General features: G+C 39.9%; 1 protein-coding gene across 1 annotated transcript; it reads left to right on the forward strand.

Annotated features, from left to right (window-relative positions):
* The first annotated feature begins 3,573 nt into the window (after window positions 1-3,573).
* galm (galactose mutarotase) lies at window positions 3,574-21,767 on the forward strand. Its single transcript, XM_046402270.1, has 9 exons — window positions 3,574-3,661; window positions 3,989-4,175; window positions 4,868-5,022; window positions 8,609-8,722; window positions 9,035-9,127; window positions 14,694-14,775; window positions 18,805-18,955; window positions 19,044-19,218; window positions 20,675-21,767. Exons 2-9 carry the CDS (start codon window positions 3,989-3,991, stop codon window positions 20,750-20,752), a joined length of 1,035 nt encoding a protein of 344 aa, XP_046258226.1. The 5' UTR covers window positions 3,574-3,661; the 3' UTR covers window positions 20,753-21,767.
* Window positions 21,768-22,481: the final 714 nt, after the last annotated feature.

Consider the following 22,481-nt stretch of genomic DNA (forward strand, 5'->3'; position numbering starts at 1 on the left):
GAATCATCAAAACCAATTGCTTGCTTGCTTGCTGGCTCCAGAATAACGACAATGTCCACAGTGGTCATTCTTCTGTTTTACATAATACATCCTAACAGACAGAAGAAAGTTTTCCAACAGAAGCACAACCACACGCACAACATTCTGATCCACGACCATTTGTATGTATACTATACTATAACTCGTAACTGATACAAGTGTGCAACAACGCTCAAAGCAATTGGGTGTAAATAGTTGGGTGATCATAGGGGAAAGGGTGTGTGGGCATGTGTGTTCTTTAAAGCTGTAAGTGAGATATCTGGAAACTGGACATGAGGCAACAGTTGTTCTCTAATATTTCATGTGATGTCTGTAATATCTGACATATATTCTGTGTCTATGACAAACTACCACTTGACATTTGTGAGTAAATGTGTTCATTTTTCAGGGAGGCAATATCTGACATTTTCTGAGCTTTGTTCTAGAGAGCAGAATAAAGTTATGGAATGTCTTTCCCTAACTGGTGTCTAATTACAGTATCTTCTCTTTACCACCCTTATCATTTTATGGTAAGAGTGGAATATTATCCTGTCCTCATGCAACCCTCATGCAACCCTGATTCCAAATAAGTTGCTACCCTACAGAATGTGATAATTAGCTGGTCCTTTCTGACTCACAACCGATAGCAGTACATAGACAATACTTTTACTGACCTGATTAACTTCATTGTTTTTGTAAATACGTGCTTATTCGGAATTTGATAATACCAACATGTTGGGACAAGAGCAGCAAACACTGGGAAAGTTGAGTACTGCTCAATAAACACAGGGTTAGAACACCGGTAAACGGGTTCATTGGTAACAGGTGATAATATCATGGTCGGGTATGAAAGGGGCATTTTCAGGCTCAATATTTTACAAGTAAGTCAGTAAATCTTTAACTGTATAGCACATTTTTAAATCAGAGAGAGTTATACGGTGCTTCACACAAGAAAAAAACACGTAGAAAAATAATACATTACAATAACACAGAGCATAATTAAAACGAGCCGGGCTGGGATAGAGCTTTATAACAAAAGCTTGTTTATAGGGGTGAGATTTAAAGGCTTCTTAGAACAGTCAATAAAATCACATATCTAATAGACGGGGGAAGTTTGTTCCAGAGAGTTGGGGCCAGCACAGCAAAGGCGTGATCACCTCACATCTTATAGTTGGAATGGGCAATGGACAAAAGGCAGAGGTTTGGTGACCGAAGTATTCAAAAAGTAGGGTACGGAAGTAAGAGATAAGAAATGCAACTGGAGCAAAGTCATGCAGTGTCTTAAACATGATCAGCAGGGTTTTGTAGTTTATTCTAAATTTTATGGGAAGCCCGTAAGGCCCAGCGAGAACAGATGTGATATGGGCTCGACTAGTTTTGGTTAATAGCCTGGCAGCTGCATTTTGAACCACCTGTAAATGATTTAGAGTGAGACACATGTAGAGGGAGTTACAGCGGTCTAGATGAGAAAAAAACAACGGCATGAACTTAAAGTTGGAGATCTGCTGATGGAAAGATGTAACTCATTTTGACTATATTCCTCAACTGAAGAAAACAGGACCTGAATATACGATTGTATAAGGATATTACTGTGTGGGCTCATGAATATTTTGTACAACTGTAGTCAGTTTGTTTGCAAATCATTTCATGCTGTATTTGTAAGTTTTATGCAGGGCGTCAACTTTGGATTGGCACATAGGGATACTTTAAGACTCAAAGGAACGATACAGAGACAAAGTTTTCTTGGATCTTGGCTCAATGATCTGTATGACTCTGGTGTGGTTTCTAAAAGTAGTGCTTTATTCAGTCAAAGAAAAAGGGTAATGTTGGAACCTTACACAGCTGAAGACAGGGCACACAGGTTTTTATTTAATGCTATTGTAGTCTATTTGATAGCGATGATGTGAAGATGTTGAAGGAGATCTCCACTGACACCGTCACAGGTTTATTACATTAAATTGAGCATGCGCATGTGAGAGGATCCCAGCCAATATGGACCACTCGGCTGAAAATTCTCTAGTCATATGCATATATAGGGTACTTGTTTACAACAAAAGAGGGGTATGCATCTAGAACTCATCCAATGACCTCAATTTTCAAGAATCCTAGAGAGGGGGAGAAAAGACCCTCTCCTCATCCTATGTAATCGATACCTCTGTAGAGTTGGGGACCCCTACCAAAACATGAACCATAATGAGCTGTAGACACTACACTATATTTATTGTGTAAAACTCTATTACAACTCCAAACTTTCATTACACGTAATGCACTGTAAAGATATAGCCTCTTCAATCAGAGCAGGCTATAACCTTGCAAAAACCAGCCATGGATCCAGCCAACAGTAATCCAACTGACAGGCAGGTGGTTGGAAATGAGAACCTGATGATGGGAAATGACAAGCCCACTGTTCATTCAACCCTTCTGGTAACTAGCACGCCACAGCTAGCAACCCACTAGATCAACTACTGCCTTGGCTGGCCATTAGCTTTCTGAAGCTGATCATTAGTATGCCAAGACTGGCTCACTCAGCTACTGACTTGGCCCTTCATTTTCTTCTTTTGTATTTCATTGGCAGAATGGAGCCAAATGTTGCCCATCATCTCCACTTACTGATAAAAGACAGTCCTCTCAGTTACCAGTAATCATGCGATGAAAGAATTATGTATGCTGTACATATTCAGAAGATAACTGAAAAGCCTAAGAAATTCTAAAATGTAATGAATTTGTAGTTGGTAGTGAATAAGGTCACTATTATATTATGCTTGTGTTTGGATCTGCAGTAAATGCATCCCTCACAAAGATATAGACAACATTCAATATGAGGAATTAGTTGAACATTATTCTAAGGTACCACACTCTTCATCACTGGCTGCTTCCTGCCCCTGCTGTGGAACTCACATTGCATGGGAGAAAGAACAAAGATAATGAGCTTATTTTACCCCCAACACATAACAGAGACCTATGTAGAAAATAATGACAAAGCTTGTGTTCAAATTTATATAGATGCCTCTAAGAACGCAGTTTACAAAGCTGCTGTTTGCTTTGTGGTGCCAGATTCAGCATTAAAATTGGAAAGGCAATCAGTTATGGTATGTTAGTGTATACCGAACAGATGCTGGCAATTTTGTTAGCATTGCAGGAGGTTGAAGATGTGAGACCTTTGAGAACAGTAATATGGTCTTATTCTGGTCTCATGTTGTCTAAAGAGGTGTGAAGGGAGGGAAGTGAACAGGACCCACTAAGGTTCAATTTCTGCCAGGTTACAGCTCTTTTCTGTTCAGTTTAATTCAACCCGATCCAATTTATTTATATAGCACCAAATCACAGAACAAAAGTTATTTCATGACGCTTTCCAGTTCGAGCAGGTCTAGTGATGTACAGTAGACCGCCGCTTCACACTCCGTACCAGTTGATGGCGGTAATGCACCATAACGTTGTTTGCCAACCAGCATAAAACTTCAATGAAGAATACAAGAAGAGGGGAGGCGGAGGAAGAGGAGTAAGAAGAAGAAGACGGGAAGCTCTTCTGAGTTGAACTCTTTAGAAGTGAGTGAATGAATGTATTTGAATGAATGAGACAGGATGAGCCACAGTCGTAGCAGCTAGCTAAAGATATGTTGGTTGTAGTTCACACAGATCATAGGTCTGACGTGTTCGACTCTTCCCGCAGTTTGTTGTGTTTGTGTATCCATATGGACATGTGCATGTGTCTGTGTTTGAGATGTTAAAACATGACTTTAAAAAGGCAGTGTCAGTGTTCCTGTTTGTTTTAGTGAATGTGTTGATAGTGTGTGTGCTTGTAAGTACTGTGAAAAGGTTTGTACAGCCTGCACATACTCAAACAACTAATAAGTTCAGCTCTTCCCAAGTTTCCCTTCTCAGGAAGCAAGCCAGAGTTCAGGATGAAAGTAACACTTTGTTAAAGCTGCTTTCTGAAACATCCCCTGTTGTGGTTTTTGTGTGGTTCTAGATGACTCAGGTAAGCCATCAGCAGTGGGGCGAGGTGCCTGGCCAGGGCACTGTGGACCTATGGGTGTTGCAGTCCTCCCAGGTGCGGGTGGAGGTTCTCACCCTGGGTGCCATCATCAGGTCCGTGTACAGCAGGGGGAAGGATGGTCAGATGGAAGACGTGGTCCTGGGCTTTGATGACCTGGATGGTAGGATGAAAAATAACGTTTCTTCTGCATGTAGCAGTGGACTGCATAAAAGAGAATCAAATGTAATGGTTAGATTTCACAGTGAGACGATAACTGAGGTTACTAAGAAGATTACCCAGGCCAGAATTTGTGGAAATGTTTTACGTGGCTACCTCATAAAAGATCTGAGGACAAATTCTCTGATCATTAAACCGTAATTATGTTTTAGATAATGGTTGTTTTTAGTTATTTAATTCTAATTTAATAAGCTGTAAATGAACTTGCTTACTATATCACAGGACTCCTTACATTGACCTTCAGAATTTGAATAGAATACAGTATTTGCATGAATATGGATGATAAGCATAAGATAACATTCTGTATTTAGGCTCAGGTTGTTCTTCCTATTATTTTGACGATCACAGAAATAATTTATTGCTTTGTTAAAACTAAGTATGACAGCTATATCTGTCTATAGGTCTCTTTTTGTTAGAGTTTCAGAATTGAGATGCTGCTGTAATGCCGGAACAACAGTGTTTGTTTAGTTGTTTTGAATTTCAGGATTTTGTGAAACTTTTGACCTTGCTAAGGAATATTGTGGGCTTGATAGAACAATAGTGGGAGATGCCTCTGCAAAGTGCTGAGGCTAAGTTATGTAAGCCAGGCATTATGTTTGTGAGGTTGAATGAGAATAACCAGTGTTGTGTGTTCAGGTTATCTGTCAGACAAGCGTTACCTGGGAGCTTTGGTGGGCCGTGTGGCGAACAGGATCGCAAAGGGGCGGTTTGTAGTGGAGGGAAAAGAGTTCCAACTAGATGTCAATAATGGACCTAATGCACTACATGGAGGCCTGCGGGGCTTCAATAAGGTAAGACCAAGTCAATATATGTTTGTGTCACATCAACCCGAGTGAGGTAGTTGAATGCTTATAGCAATTTCTGTGGAATCTAAGTGGAAAATTACAATTTCCAATACAATTTTTGTGCTTACATCACATAAGTTTCACAACTTTCACAGTTGACCCAGTTGCAGATAAGATAAATCTTTATTGATCCCCAGCAAGGGAAATTTGGGTGTTGCACCACAACGACAGAAAAAAATACAGATATGTGTAGAAACAGTAACTACACAGTCACATTTGGAGACAAAATTCCAAGTAAAGTGCCAGTGGTGAGATTAACAGCAGTGTCAATAAGTCTATGTCAACAGTAAACACCAGACTAATGACATGATGAAGTAATGGACCCTAGTTACTGTCTACATTAATACAGAGCTCTATTATAAGCATGATATAAAGCAGGTCAGTGTAACATTAACATGGTAAAATACAGTATAATATGGCACACTGTGATATAGCATGACAGACAAATGTCATTTCCTGCTGCCAGAGATGAGAAAGCAGTGAGATTGCTTCAGCTTTGTGAAAATCCATGTGTTCACTTCTTGTTTACAACTTGCTCAACAGGGCCATGTGAGTTGCTAGATTTACTAGCCCAAGAGTATCATTGACATGAAAGTCAGGAAACAAGGCTTTCTAGTATATACTTTATATTCTCCATCGATGACAGTAATGCTACCGGCTACCTTCTGAGGCTAAACCTGAAGTTGCTATGTGTAGTGAAGTAACAGTCGCTTCTTTCTCTGACTTCTGACTAAGACCCAGTATGAAGTATGAAAGTAGTATGAAAAGCAAGTCGATTGCAGGGCCGACACGCAAAGACAGACAACCACATGCACTCACACCTAGGGGCAATGTAGAGTAGCCAGTTAACCTGATGTGCATGTTTTTGGGGCTGTGGGAGGAAGCCCATGCAGGCACAAGGAGAACATGTAAACTCCGCATGAACCGACTCACACCTGGAAGCCTCTTGCTGTGAGGCGACAGTGCTAACCACTGCACCGCCTCCTATTGTATTATATATTAACATATATATATATATATTATACATATATATTAACATATTCAACAGATGTCTAATGTCTTTCAGCAACACATTTAAGTGGCTAAAAAAAAAATCACATCAGTGAGTCTGTTTGTTTTTAAAACAGCACTCTGCTCATTCAGCCTGAGGGCTAAACTGTAGCCTACATAGCATTGGTTAATTACTGAGAATTCAGTTCGTTGCTTCATTAGCTGCACACACACACGCACATACATACACAGATAAATATTCTACTCGTAGTATATAATGAGGACTGTGTGTATGTTTGTGCCAGGCATCTGTGCATGTTTATTTGTGTGGTAGAAGTCCATCTGCTTCTATTTATTAATTTAATTTAGATCAAGCTGTCTCATGAGGCTCAAACAAACACCATTTTATTATTGCACTGCTTGAGGTGCTTTATAGTTCATCAAGTGGTAATGTTTTAAGCACAAGCTGTAAAGTAAAGAGAAAAGAGGCTGAGTGCATGCATGCGTCAGTAACTGACAGCAGACATAAAGTAGCCTCTGTGCTGCTGGTGAGGTTGGTTTGACTTTACTGGAAGTAGTTGCTCTAGAGGAAGAAAATGTTTCTGTTGAATATCTGAAACTAAGAAAATGAGAGTAGTTGATAGTCCCTGTTCAGTCTTGGAACTATAATTCATCTATGGCTACATTGGCATGAGCACTCAATTAATACAAAATTTATAAGGCTGATGTCAATATTGATATTTGAGTGTTTGAAAAATCAAATGATGATATATGGTTTGATATTCACTTTATTAAACACAGAACATTAAGACATGTGTGACAAGGATCACTTAAATTTAATGAAAGAATTGTGACAAAGGTATGGCCAACTGTGGCTGACAGTTAAATACAAAGAAAATTCACTCTTACAACTGTCCCTGTCCCAGCAAACAGACCCAGGGTATTATGGCCTAATAACACTGAAATTGTAGTTAGACTTTTGAAGTCATTTATTTATACAAAAATAAATTAGAGTTAGACATCCACATAATACTCCTCCTCCTCCTACACTATCATTCCACAAGATCTAGGTAGCTGCACGCTTCCTGTAAACTAGCATTTATTATCTGTTGTTATGTTTTTTCTTGAGGGTGGCACAGTAGGTAATGCATAGTGGTTAGCACTGTTGCCTCACGGCAAGAAGGCTCTGGGTGCCTACCTTTCTTTGTGGAGATTAGGGTTGGGTTGATGTAAAAACTTTAAACCTGTTTGACATTAAGCCAAAGACTGGACTGGACCAGACCACACCGGTAAAACCAAAATTTTCCTTTTTGTGTAAAAGTGATTATTTTTACAGATATCGCAATTGCGATATGAGTCACTGGGAAAAAAAAAAACAAAACATAAAAATAATTTGGTTTTTGCTGGGCTTTCTACTAAGCAAACATACATCCTTATGTCTGGAGAGCAGAGAATGATTTGTGGCCCGAGGAATCTCTGTAGCACCACAATGCTTCATTTATAATGGCAGGTTTTGACGCAGTTTACCTGTTATGAAAAAATTTCAGCCCTTGCAGTTTGGTATTCTACTTAGCCATATTGCCATCCGTTCATGCATCCATTTTCTATACTGCTTATCCATGTGGGGGGGAATGGAGCCTATCCCACCTGACAACAGGGGAGAGGTGGGGTACATCCTGGATTGGTCAATCAGAGGGCTGACACACAAAGACAGACAATCACACACACTCACACCAAGGGGCAATGTAGAGTAGCCAAGAGCAGACTGTGGGAGGAAGCCGGAGTACCCGGAGAAAACCCACGCAGGCACAGGCAGAACATGCAAACTCCGCACAGAAAGGCCCAGACCTGGACTCGACCCTGGAACCATCTTGCTTTGAGGCGACAGTGCTAACCACTGCACCACTGCACTGCCCCCGTATTGGCATTTCAATAATAATTCGATTCATTGTTCAGCTGTGGAAGAACAGGGAAATGGCACCTTATGGTGCTGAGCTAATTAGCTATCCCAGGGCTCCACCTACACCTGGCAGCCCTACCCAACTACTTATACAAGTAGTTATGTTTCTTGTTGTATTGGTTTGCACCAGCGCCGTTGCTCCGCACACGCACGGCACCAAGTGCCAGTGGGGGCACCAAAAAAATCAGGCTTGTGAAAAAATCATCACAATAGGCTAGGTACTAGTAACGATATGGCAACACAAAGTATTTGTCCTTAGGGCATCCAAATGGCTAGCAATGGCGCTGGTTTCAACTCTTATGAACATAGCATGTTAATAAAAATAGACATTTGAATATTTCGATATATATTACATGTGTTTTTTTTAGAAGGAATAATTAAACATAATTTTTGGCTAATTTTGAGAGCCTCACAGGACATACTTGTTAGGTTAACTGGTGACTCCAAATTGCTCATAGGTAATAATGACTAGCTGTACCTGTAACAATGAGTACTTCCACCTTATAATCCTTAGGTGCAAGTATGCCTTATAATCATTGTACTATACCATATGATACTGAATGTATGTGTTTGTCTCCTCAGGCTATCTGGCTTGCGACAGCAGTGGAAGGTGGTGTACAGCTGAGTCTTACAAGTCCAGATGGAGACCAAGGTTATCCTGGAGAAGTTCAGGTCTCTGTCTCCTACACCCTACAGGTAAACACTCCTGGTTTGGCTGGGATGATCAGAGCTGTGGAAAACCAACAACATCAGGTTAAATTAAACCACAGATGAAGTACTGTATGTCCCAGATTTGATTGATGCCAGTTAATTATATTATTTACTCATTTTTTCCCCATTTGTCTTACTCATGCCATATTGACTTTTTGGTTTTATTGTCACTGAATGCAGAGTGTTCTGACTCGATAAAACAAAGGTTCCCACATGTTTACAGTAATTTAACTGATTTTTCCTATAAATGAGTGGTTTATAGATGTCAGTTCACTAAACCTCAAGTTCTTTGTTCAGGGGGAAACGCTAACTGCTGAATATCAAGCCCGGTCTCTCAAAACCACCCCCATCAACCTCACAAACCACTCCTACTTCAACCTGGCTGGACAGGTAAGGGCACAATATCAGCAGTATGATCATCTCATATGTCACTGCTGTCTTTGTTATAGAAAAGGTGTAAGAAATGCTGCAGGAAAGCGATAAGAATTGTAAAATACTTCCACTGTTCTGGTTCACCATTAATTATGATCATCTGTAACTTTCAAGTTTATTTGTCACATAATAACTTAACATTGTGCGTTGACATGCTTTGTTGCCCCCTCCTGTACTGAAGTTGACAAATATCACCAATGTAAAAATGCAATAAATACAACAGTACAGTACTGTGCAAAAGCCTTAGGCCACCATTAGATTTGTTGTTTTAGCAATGTTATAATGACCATATATAATTATTTCTCAGTCGCTGTATTAGAATACAACCAGAAAATTGTGTAGGAAATGTGTATGCTGAATTTGAAAAATAGAAAAAACAGCTTCTATAGCCTAAAGTAGCAAGTATTTAGTGTGACCTTCCTTTATACTTGATCAATAGCAAGAACCTGGCTCTCTTAAACCTAAATAGAATGGAACCCTAATTAATGTCATTGCTAAGAACTGCAATTGTCCTGCTCATTCACGTCAAAGTGACTGCTGTGAAAAAGGTCTATCAGCATTACATATACATGTTGTATGAGTTTAACTCATTGGAGGCTTGCTAATATGTATAGCACCTACTTTCAATCACTTCATTCCATTCAAAATGCCAAAGATCACAGAATTTAACAGCAGAGTCAACAATAGCAGACATAAAATTATCATTTTTTTCATCAGCAAGGCCACTCTCAAAGGGAAATCAGCAAACGAACTGGATACTCGAGATGTGGTATTCATACCATGCTAAAGACATTTGAAGAATCAGGAGAGGTCAAGGACTAAAAAGCCAAGAAAACTTTCAAAATCTGACGAGAAGTTTCTCAGAGTTTCTTCTTTTCAAGAGACTGGAAGAAGTCCTACAATGACCTGTCTCAGCATCTGGCAGCTTCATTAGGATGCCAAGTTGACCCTTCTACAGTCCAAAGAAGATTGATCAGGAATGGTCTTTGTGGAGGGTAGCAGCCAAGAAACTTCTTTTTCAGAAGGTGAACAGAGTGAAAAGGCTAAGATATGCTAAAGCTAAGATAAGCTAAAGATTGAAATGAAGATCAGTGGAAAAGAGTATTATGGAGTGACCAATCTAAGTTTAAAATTTTTGGGTCCAATTGTCAACAATATGTGAGAAGTGGAGTTGGAGAGACATGGAAGAATGAGCGCTTTCTGCCGTTAGTGAAAGATGATGGAGGGTCTGTCCTGGTTTGGGGCTGCATTTCTGCCAGTGGTGTTGGTGATATTGATGGGATTATGAATGCTGAAATGTAGACAGGTTTTAATTCATCATACCATTCCTTCTGGTAAGTGCCTGATTGAGAATGATTTTATTTTTCAGCATGATAACGATCCCAAGCACACTGCCAATGAAATCATATTTGGAGAGAAAAACAGCTGACAAAACTCTGACAGTCATAGACAGGCCCCTACACAGTTCAGACCTGAATTTTATAGAGGCAGTATGCAATCACCTGGACAGAGAAAGAAATAAAAGACAGCCTAAATCTAAAGAAGAACTCTGGGAAGTGCTGAAAGAAGCCTGGTATGCTATACTAGAAGATTACTTTGGAAAACTTCAGGACAGTCTCCTCAAAAGAGTTCAAGATGTACTCAGTGCCAAGGGAGGTCACACTACATACTGACTTTTGCCTTCAGAAGCCATTTTGTTCTGAAAATTTTAATTTTTAAGTTTTTTGTGCATATGTCCTGTATATCCTGGCTGGACAGGTATTTTAATAAAGGGACTGAAAAATACATATGAATCTTCATTAAAAGTTTGCTAAAACAACAAATCTAATGGTGGCCTAAGACTTTTACACAGTGCTGCATATACACAAAGAATATATTTTAAAAAAAAATAATGCAATATGAACAAGATAAAATGGACAAATATATAGATCATTAGATAAATACATGGAAAATTTTGAAAAGAAAAATATGCAAATGTGTATGAATGCAAGAGAAACTTTGAGGAACGTGAGAAGTGTGGCAGTGTTCTTGTTCAGTATTCAGAAGCTTAGAGAGAAGCAGCTCCTCTTGAACCTCTCCATTTCAGCCCTGTGACTGTGATGTTGCTTACTTGACCACAACAGTTTGAAGAGTCTGTTGTTGGGAGTGTTTGAATCTATGATTTTTCTTTTGGCCTTGTTTCTGCACTACCTGGAATAAATGTCATGTACACTGGGGAGTGCACCCCCTCTGGTGTGTTTGACTGACTGTACCACTCTGTGCAGGACCTCGTGGTCTAACCAGGTACTGCTGTGCCTTTTTTAGCAGAATGTTAGTGTGGACAGACCATGATGATGTGGACCCAGACGTACCGGAAGATGTTCACCCTCTCCATTTTGGTCTCATCTGTTGTGATCATGTCATTCCTTATGTGCTTCATCCCAAAGACCACAATCAACTTATTGGTTTTGCTGGCATTCAGTTTTGGTGATGCCACAGTGGAGTTGGTTGGTGTTAAGGTATTACAGTACAGGGAAGTTAAGAATCTCAAAGGTATGATGATTAATAATAATGCATCATGTTTTATTTGTTACACTCTAAAACACACACATGATGCTCTGTCCAGAGTGATCTGAGAAACAAATCATGAGAATTAATTTATGAATTTACTCATTTAAAGTCTGTGCAAAGCAAATTCCAACATTCTGCAACATTATTTTTAAAGTTGCAGCTGCAATGAAGCAACCCACTCCTCTCTCTATTACTGCTGATCTGTGACAAAGACAAGCCCAAAACCCCTTGACAGTTGCAGCTCATGGGAGTTCATTAATATAGTACAGATAGAGAAAAAAACCCAATATTATTTCTGTTCTTAATTTGTTTCTTTTTCTTTTAAAAACTGATAAGTGAGGACTGATAAAGCACAGGAAGATAAGAGCAGTAGTACCATTAAATCTTAATGATACTCATCCCTAGTCAGCATCTTGGACCTCCACAAAGTGGTCCATAACCGCAGTAACATCACTGAGCTCCTTCACCTTGAGGAAGAGGTTGGAGACTGGGGGTGCTACCCTCCCCTGGTGCTGACACCATGTCTTTCTTGAAGACAGCAACAGACTACAACAGAGCATGTCTTCTCATACTGTTACATTTACTGTCACTGGCTTGCCACTCAGCACAAGACCTATGAAAAATGGATACGTTAAAATTAGTAAGTGCTGGTAAACTCACTATTGACACAATGTTTTCCCCCTGATAATATTACATTACAGTTACATTCTCCACCTCCCTCCAAAAATGGAGGAGGCAAGCTCATGCATTTGTTTTAAAATGGATGACACAGCTTATTTTAGTGCCAATTTTCTTTTTAAACACAGTTGTTTGCGGGATGGGTAACAGTGAGCTAATGTATCTAGTTATAGCTATGTAAGATCAATAACTGTAATATGATGATGGTGAAACAAAGTAAACTTTGTTCATACATCTGTGGGTTGTAATCCTACAACTACAATAGATTTAGTTGCTCTGTAACAGTAATTTTGTTGAGCCATAGTTAAAGTTAACAACATATCCTAGTCATGTTATTTCTTCATAATAAGCCAGCAGCAATATACAGCTGTATGCAACTGTTAAAATACTCGTTATACTACTTTTAACAAAGACCAAAACCAATATTTTTTTTTCTTTAGTATTACCATGATTGTTACAAAAGCTAATACGCTCAATTTCCTCCATTACAGTGAATCAGACATGTAAGCCAGTATCACTCTGACATTTATGGTTAAATTAGCTATTTAAAAAGTAGCCCTTTTAAAATAGATTCAGCAATCCTGCTTTTAAGAAAGCCTGTCATTATACCAGCTTTGCTTTTTATTTACCCTGACCCAAACAACCCTTGTATAATGTTGCTCCAGTATGTGATTTTATAAAGTAAGACATTGTTCTGGTGTGCTTTACACAGACATCAATTTGGTTTTGTTGCTATCTCTACTGTCAAGTCAAAGGTGGTACACCCCACCTCCCCATTCTGTATTCAGATTCGCCGATCATGTCTGACCCTCTTTGGTTCTAAACACAGTATTTGGCTGTTGCATGATCCATTTTTGTTTATGTTGCTGAATGCAATACCACATACCTCAGAGATGGCCAGTGCGTGGCTAAATCACCAGCAGTGACAGCCTTACGCATCCGAAGCCCGGTCCATCAGCACTGGCACCCTCAGGGGTGTGTCCTCTCCCCATTGCTCATCTCTTTCTACACAAATTACTGCACCTCAGAGAACCCGTTTGTGAAAATCCTGAAGTTTTCAGATGGCGCAAGCATCATTGGCCTGATCCAGGACGGTGACGAGTTGGCTTACAGACAGGAAGTAGAAAAGCTGGTCCATTGGTGCAGTCAGAACCACCTGGAGCTGGAGATGACAGTGGACTTTAGGAGAAGTCTTTCCCCACTTACCCCCCTCAGCATCCAGAACAACACAGTGTCCTCTGTAAACTCCTTTAGGTTCCTGGGATCTACCATCTCACAGGACCTAAAGTGGTCTCCTCCCATTGACTCAGTCCAGAAAAAGGCCCAGCAGAGGTTATACTTCCTGTGACAGCTAAGGAATTTTAACTTGCCTAAGGAGCTGCTGATCACCTTCTGCTCCGCCATCATTCAGTCTGTCATCTGCACTTCCATCACTGTCTGGTTTGGGTCAGCCACCCAACGTGACAGGGCCAGACTGCAACGGACAATCAGGGCTGCAGAGAGGATCATTGGAGCTGACCTTCCCTCAGGAAAAGGGCAACAAAGATCTCTGCAGATCCCTCACATCTTGGTCACAATCTGTTTAAACTCCTTCCCTACAGGATACAGGTCACTGTCTGCCAAAACCAGCTGGCACAAACACAGCTTCTTTCCACAAGCGGTCACTCTCTTGAATACTGCCCCCCCCCCCCATCCTTACACTGGACTATGACAATCACAAATGTCATGCTCATCTACCTCATTTATTTAACCATACAGTTTCATTATTATCTGTCTATTGCACAGCATTGCCTTGCACTGTATTTATTTATTTTTAAAAATCTTAGTCTACCTACACTGTCATTGTAGGTGTTTGATTTGTAATTGAGAGCAAAGTCTAACATGAGTCAAATTCCTTGTTTGTATACGCAAACTTGCCCAATAATGCTGATTCTGACTTAGTTACCTTTACCCTCCTTAATCAATTTTGTGTCAGGACACAATGAAGTCAACTCATGGAGTTTCCTAAGAGGGTTCACCCTTTGGAAATAATGGGAGTGTTCAAGAAGTATGAAAACCATCCATCCATGTACAGAAGTATAACATATGCCTTGATGGTGGCACTAGAGTTAGGGGGTAGGTTTAGGATAAGATCACCCTGTCAGGGCTATGAATATCCATAACATTCTTCAATGTAATCAGCAGTCTTAAAGATATGTTACTCAGGACGTAAGTGTTGAACTGATAGATGGATGAGCGGTTGGATGGCTGAACTGGCAGATGAAATGTATGTATGTGTGTGTGTTTGTGTGCGTAGGGTGCAGCAGATATCTACGACCATGAAGTGTCCATCAGTGCTCAGTCCTACTTGCCTGTGGATGACACATCCATTCCTACAGGTAACAAATGTACATTACACATGTTCTCTCACAACAAAATGAACCCAGCAATTGGAAGTACATATTAATACAGCGCCTATTAATTAATATTTCTGTAAATATGCTATAATTAGTACCTGATTTCCATCTGTAGGAGATAATCAAAGCAGAACAAAGACAGGGACAGCAGTAAAAGCAGAACAAATTAGGGTATAAATGATGGTTGAGAGCCTCAGAAATTTCAGCCGGGTTTCTTTAGAGGTTTCCGTTGATTTTAAGTTCCATTTGCGTTCCTGCTTCATGTTGTTGTCTGTTGTCTGTTTCTTTATATGTTCCCAGATAAACTTAACCTTACCCTTTGCTTTGCAAATTATGATCAACAAAAGTTAGTTCTAGTTAACTTTATTGAATCTGAGTTGAATCTGAGTTTCTGTAACAGTTTAGTTTTAAGACCTGTTTTCGGGGCAAGATCTTGTCCTTCATGAATTTCAATATGTTCGTGTTAATCCATGCTAGGATATTTTGTTCTTGAATCTCTCTAGTACATTGTTTTATTGGGTTTTGGACTATGTCTAGTAAAATCTGACTGTCCTCCTCCAGGTTTACCCCTAAAAACTTACTAGTTAGTCTTTCTATTGTTCAAGTTAATTATAATAGCGCTACATAGAAGAACAACACGGGCAGATGTTGACAGTAGACACTGGGTTTGTCAGAGGATGCAGTTCAACATGTAGATCTGGATGGAGAGATACCTGCAGAAAGATACAGAGAGAGAGAGAAAGGGAGGGAGAGACACTAAACTACGAGGAGAACTGGACACACAGTTAGTGACATAAAATAATGGATCATATGTTGACCTGATGAGAGGAGAGGAGGTAGGAGAGGAGAGATGGTGGTGGTGTTGAGGAGGTGGGGGAACCGCTCAGTGGATCATGTTTGTGCCCCCCGGCAGCATAGGCCTATAGCAGTGTAGCAATGATAGAGATTAAAGACTAAGAGTTAGTCAGACCTATTCTACCTGTGGCTGTATGTCAAGAAGTGACTGTAACTATACCTACCAGCCCACTCATGTTCACATCAATATCGGCACAAATTCTTTAATTGTTATTATTTTCAGTTTTTCTTTTGTAATGTGTTCAGATGGCATTTGGAACCACTAGGGTGCTGAGGGGTTGTATTTTTTTGTTGTGTATTTTTCCAGTTGAGTAGAATGTTTTTTTTTAAGTGATTTTTAAGGTGAGCAAAGTTGTCTGTGTATAGATCAATAGTGGTACAGCTGAGAAACTGTCTCCTAGGAGGCATACTGATAGGCAAACTGGAATGCTGTGACTTAGAGCGGAGGATAGTTGAAGTGTAGTGCTGTAGATGTTTGAACGGGTGGGCAGAGTCAAGTAGCATGGCGGTGATCGTATTCTCTGTAGGATTTTGTACAGAGTGAGTCGTATTTTAGTAGTAGGTGGTAACAGCAAAGGCATTTTCCCAGTAAAGAAAGATTGTGCTCTTCTTCGAACAGAAGATTCTAACTGTAGATTCTAAAGAAGTCATTTCTGTGAAAGGTTATTTTGTTTAAGTCGATCAGTCAGTGTAGATTGTGTATTATGTGTTAGATGTTAGAAGGCTTAATTTACTTTTAGACAGTATTTCAGTTATGTGTATTGCAGGAAGCTGTTATCACTGATATTGTACCTTTGTCATCATGCTTCATGTGGTATCACTGAGTGGTTATCAGAGGTTCCCAATGTTTAACAAAAGACTTTTTCCATGACTTTTATATCGGAGGTTTGTTTTTCCATCAAGCTGTCTTTGGCCTCTTTCATGTAGCCTATCATTTTCTTTACACAGGGGCATATAGGTTTGGATGTATTTCCCCCTTTAATAATAAACACTTTCATTTCAAAACTGCATTTTGTGTTTACTTGTGTTATCTTTGTCTAATATTTAAATTTGCTTGATGATCGGAAACATTTGTGTGTGACAAACATACACAAAAATAAGAAATCACGATGGGGGCAAACACTTTTTCACACCACTGTAGCTCTTCTGCTGCTGGGTTGAAGATGTGTGTGAAGTCTGCTAAACACTTTGTCTTTCTGTGCTGCAGTCTTCCTGGCTCTTCCTCTGTCTTTGCATCTCCGATTCTGTTTCTATTTCCAGAGATCACGTCCTATTGTCTTTGTTGCATTTTGAGATAACTGTTGGTTTAATCCTCATTTGCTTTCTGTGTTGTTGTAAATGTAAATTATTGGTGTGTTTGCCATCATGCCACTGGTAATGCAGGAGTGTAGAAGCATGAATGCTTTTTGAATACTACAGTGTGGGAGTGTGTTCTTTCATGCTCTGTCAGACATTCTCATTACTCTGCAATTAGCTTTGGTTTCCCTTGGAGATAGACAAGCTAATGACTGTGTATTTATATCACAGAATATGTGTTAGAATGGAAATCCACCTCAAGGGCTGACAAGACTTAAAAATCTGTTATGGATTGTGCACAGTTAAAAGCAGAGGCCTTGACAAGCTGGTCCTGCCTATTCGCCTGCCTCTGTGCTTTCTGTCTGTTAAAACCCCAACAGGAGGATAATTTGAGGGTGAGCGAAGGGGCAGTTAGACACTAAGACACAAAGCTAGTTAAAATGAGAAATGCATCTTCTTTGTTCCATTTAGCCCCTGCTTTGTTGTCACTCAAAAATGAAGCTTCTCGGAATGGGTAGGATGTACATCTGGAAATGCTGGCTTGGTTTGTGTTCGGGGTAAAACAACATTTTTGTTAAATAATGATATAACTACCCACAGAGAAGCTAGGGACGTTACAGATAGCTATCAATCAGTCTAACTTAATTTGCTCTGTGATCATTCATTTGAAATCCTGTCAGCTAAATATACGGTCTAGTCTAATTACAGGCAGCTGTGTGACACTGAACTTCAAAAGACAACTCCCTGTTGCCTCCAAATTTGTTCTGAAATAACTTTTCAACCTTGAAATAATTTTTTGGGATGGGGGTATTTGATACATCCAGTACATCCATATACATCCATCCCTGTATTTGTGTTGATTTTATGAGCGAAATCAGCTACCATAAAGATAATGATTTGGTGTGCACACGGTTTTCGCATGGAAACTAATCCTGCACATTATATGTTGTATGGAAAAATAGAAAGCAAAATTGCATAAAAGACAACTGTGCAAAATAAGGCTGTTCCAATTCCAAGGCTGCTTCTGCTGCTAGTGGAGTTGTCCAAATCCGATCCCCTATCCTAGGGACATTATTAATCAAAACATGCAAGGTATTTGTTTAATTGGTGGGAATAACCATACGGAAAATGCCACATATTCAACATTGTTCAGGAGACAGTGGGCACAGTACTACTTCAGTGTTACTCATACTGTGTATGATGAAACACTGGAGTCTATTGTTGTAATTACATTGCATTCTTCCAGCCACTTTCAGCTGAGATCTGTTGCCCACGGCGACGTCCCCCGTGATCCAAGATCTCGGTCCAGGCACAGTCCAGTCGGTTATAGCGTAATGGCTACCTGACCCAACGTTAGCTAGTGTTTCGACTGCATCCAAATATAACTACAGCAAACCGTATAGTGAGCACCATTTGGACTTCTGAAAATATTTTACAAGTTCATCCTTTAACATACATCCTCTCCTGAATACTGCACATAACAGAGACTATCAGCCAATCAGAGCGAGTATAAATTAAACACTGGAAATCTTGTTTGATTAATGCATGATTTCTGTGTGAGGATAAATTTCAGCCTGGATGAGGAATTTTGAGATAGAACTTGTGCTTATACAATCAAAGACTGTATAGATTATATAGTTAATGTAATATTTTTTCAGTTTCTGCACACACACACACAGTAATTCTGTGTAACATAGCTAATTAACCAGCATCTCATGGTGATGCTAAATGTTGCTGAGATTTCTCACATGACTTATTTGCCTTCCTCATTTATCAGAGATTGGACTGTGCCTCATTATCTAACCTTTGTTCATAATACACAATTACCCATCAGTAATCAATAATCTGATCTATCCATAGGAGAGATCAGAGGAGTGGAAGGCACACCCTTTGACCTCAGAAAGCCTGTTCTGATTGGCCCTCGGCTAAAGGAACTTCCAAGTCCAGGCTTTGACCACAACTTCTGTCTGTCAACATCTGGAGACCCCTGGAAGGAGAGGCATGCTGCCAGGTTTGCTGCTCAAGTCATTTCCTTACAAGCTTACTTACACACACTGCACATGTACCATAAGGAAGGTAAATTTCTTTCTTCGTCTCAGAGTGTGTCATCCAGCCAGTGGGCGTGTCCTGGAGGTTTCTACCAGCCAGCCAGGAGTCCAGTTCTACACCGCAAACTTCCTGGATGGCTCTATGACAGGAAAGGGTGGGGCTAGGTACGGGAAGCACAGCTCCTTCTGTCTGGAGACACAGAACTGGCCTGATGCTGTCAACCAGGTATGATGATGTTTGGAAACTCACGTGTATACAGTTGGGTGTGTGGATTGCTTTGTTATTAAAATCAGGTATTGTCGGTTTTTATTTCTGAGAAAGTTTAAATGGCATACAAATGTACCTTTTCCCATTATATAATACAATAAAATCACTAGTCGATGATTTAATGACCATTAATGAAGGCATTAGTTACAGCTTTGCAAAGGATCTTTATGTGATCCCACAGTTTTTTGCATGGTGAGCACATGTGATGTTTTTCAGTCATGAAAGTGGAACTGGGATTGGAACCGTGGTTTTCACAGAACGTATATAATTGTATCTAGTTAAATATGTTTTTTTTTTTTTTGCTTTGATATGATCAAAGGCTAAACAAAGTTTACTTTCATAATATTTTAACGCGGATATGTGGTGCTAATGACCTTCATGCACCATAGCAAAGTTATTAATTAGCATCATAGTCACATTGATCGCTGTCCCCCGTAACCAAGGATTTTCCAAGTCGATTGCTAGTTGTAACATGAAGCCATCAGTAAACTAGTCGTAACAACTTTCTGATATTAATGTAACACAAATGTATATTTGAATTCAAGGATGAACTGATTAGAATTTGTCAATGCTCACAGTGGTTTGGCCATAACTCAAGAATTCACACACATATTATGACAAAATTTTACACACATGTCTAATGAAATGATGGAGTGATGACATTTTATAGCTAAAAGGTCAAAGGTCCACTTCACAGTGACATCATAATGTTTTCTGTCCATTATTCAACACCATAAGTCAGGAACAGAAGGGCAGATTGTGACCTTAAGTCACATTTGGTCACATACTGAGCTGGTGACACTAATCCTGGGTGTCCACCTTGAAACTGAGCTGACTGTATAGACCTTCTGTGCTGCCAGGTCAAGCCAACACAAGTTCATTGGTTCTGAGCCTCAGGTGATTGTTGTTGTATCATGTGATGAGGCTCTCTTTCAATTAATACAGATGTTAGATGAACCTGGACAGACATGGATGCAAACTGTAACTTCACTGGTGTGTGGAGGCATACAACCAAAAGGAAATACAATGCAGAAAAAATAATTCCAGTTTTCACTGGTAGTCTCTTTTTTATTTTCTGCAAATAACAGACCAATAAAACTTCGACGTCGACTAACGTACAGTTTACCTGATAAGACATAATCTTGTTAGCAGTGGCACTGAAGAATAGGAACCACATCATCAAGTATTGTTTTATGTAATGCTTAATAGTAAAGAAATGATCTAAACATGTAAGTCTTTCACCCTGATCACCCTGTTTTACCCTGACAGACCTCATGTAAGCTTCTGTCATCCAGACTGAGAGACTCTGGTCTAATATTACTGTTTTACAACTCTGTATAGCAGTAAAATCAGAATTACTGTGTGTGTGTGTGTGTGTGTGTGTGTGTGTGTGTGTGTGTGTGTGTCTTACCAGGCTGCATTTCCTGACTGTCTTCTGCGTCCTGGTGAGGACTACCAACACGTGACTCGGTTCACCTTCACCACTGTCTGATCTGACCTCTAGCAACTAAAAAGACCAAAAGTGGGCACTCGTAAGCAGTAGGCGATATGATGCGGGAGGCCTTCTCCTTGTTAGAAAAATGACCAAAATGTGTCCCCTTTGTTAACCTGCCATTCCTTTCCATGCACTCTGAGGTCACTAATAGGAGGACTGTAGTCAGATGCCATCCTATCCTGACCTGGACCTATAACTAATAAATGAATGAGAAATTATTATTATTTTTTAATGGAGTATTAATTTAGATGTCAGTTAAGTATTTTATCACAGCTATTTTACTTCATGTGCACACAGGTGTTCTCTGGTACTTAATCGAATAACGCTACACCTCTGACTAGCACACCGCTGACAGGCCATTTACATGCATTGTAAATCATCTCAAGTGACACCACTTAGCCAATCAAATCTGTGCATTTAGTAGCTCGTGCCAGTGAGTGAGACGGAAATAAGAGGGCAGCAATTTCACATGTCGTGCTCTAAAAAGAGAAAACAGCTTTCAGTCGAGAGTGGACGGGTCTTACATGTTCATCATTCTCACAAACTGTTCAAAATCAGTATGTCTCATGTGGACAATAAAATGGAGATTAATTAAAAGCAGCAATGTGAAGTGCAATTACTAGACAAACCACAGAGTACCAGAGTGGGGCAGGGTTAAAAATTAACAAATGGCCTACTGCTTTTAAGTCCATTAATGATTTTTACAGTTTTTACAGTATACTCAGAACCGAATGGACTGCTTGACCGTTCGGTTCGCCCGTCAGTAGGAGTGTAATTCCTGACTGTGCAACTGTGTAATTTGCTGCAGAATTTTTTTAACGTGAAGAACTTCACCACACTGGTGCTATGATTTTTCTTACAGACTAAATACTTACAGTCTGTGCATGTCCAGTGTAGAACAGTGACATGAAGCTCATGTGACTAAATGCTATTAATTATAATGTGATTTATGATCCTGTGCCAATGAATTCTTACATCAAACAAAAAAGGAATAAAGAGCTGAATCATTCAAGCCAGTTATTGCCATTTGTTTCATTTTGTTCCTTTTTAGCTTCAGATTGGTCTCTGTCTGTTGATTGGTTATAGTCTATCTGTCCTTTTTAAGCAGAATTAAGAAATGGAGAACAGTGAGCCTTAACACATTATTTATGTTATGTAACATTGTACTGTGAGTGAACATTAGGTGAGGAGGCGGGCTTAGGTGAGAGGGCATCCTACTGCTCTGCCAAGAGACAGGATGTGTTGCTATGGCAACCTCTTATCCATCACTCACAGAGCCTTTGAACAGCTGAGATTTCGTAAAATGAAAAAGTTTTGAGCTGGAGAAAAGAACAGAAAACTGCACTGCGAGGCTGTGTGGCTTCCGGGCATTTCTCGTTTGACTGTACGGTGTGAGACAGGCTGCGTCGTGAAACTGCAGCTGAATGTCATGCAGAGAGGAGTAAAGGCTCTGATTCCCACTGTTAACATTGTCACAGGCGCAGAGGGAGATAACACTGACTGTGAGCAGCATGGCTCCAGCAGCACCTCATCCAGAGAATCGGGGTCTAAAAACAGCTCAGAATGATCTGTGGACATTTTACCAGTGATGCTCTGCAGCCTCAGTGTTTATATCTGCAGAATGTCCCACTGACAGCGCAATATTGTGAGCCCACTCTCTCTCGTTCCCCAGGACAATAATGACTGGACATATTTAAACATAGTGAGGTAAAACTCTTTATTAATA

The sequence above is a fragment of the Scatophagus argus genome, chromosome 10, assembly GCF_020382885.2.
Source record: "Scatophagus argus isolate fScaArg1 chromosome 10, fScaArg1.pri, whole genome shotgun sequence".
NCBI lineage: Eukaryota > Metazoa > Chordata > Actinopteri > Scatophagidae > Scatophagus > Scatophagus argus.

Excerpts from the sequence above, each read along its gene's own strand:
- galm (XM_046402270.1), top strand. The coding sequence starts at position 3,989 with ATGACTCAGGTAAGCCATCAGCAGTGGGGCGAGGTGCCTGGCCAGGGC. Across the intron at positions 9,128-14,693 it reads ACTTCAACCTGGCTGGACAG|GGTGCAGCAGATATCTACGA; the intron begins GTAAGGGCACAA and ends TTGTGTGCGTAG. Across the intron at positions 18,956-19,043 it reads AAGGAGAGGCATGCTGCCAG|AGTGTGTCATCCAGCCAGTG; the intron begins GTTTGCTGCTCA and ends TCTTCGTCTCAG.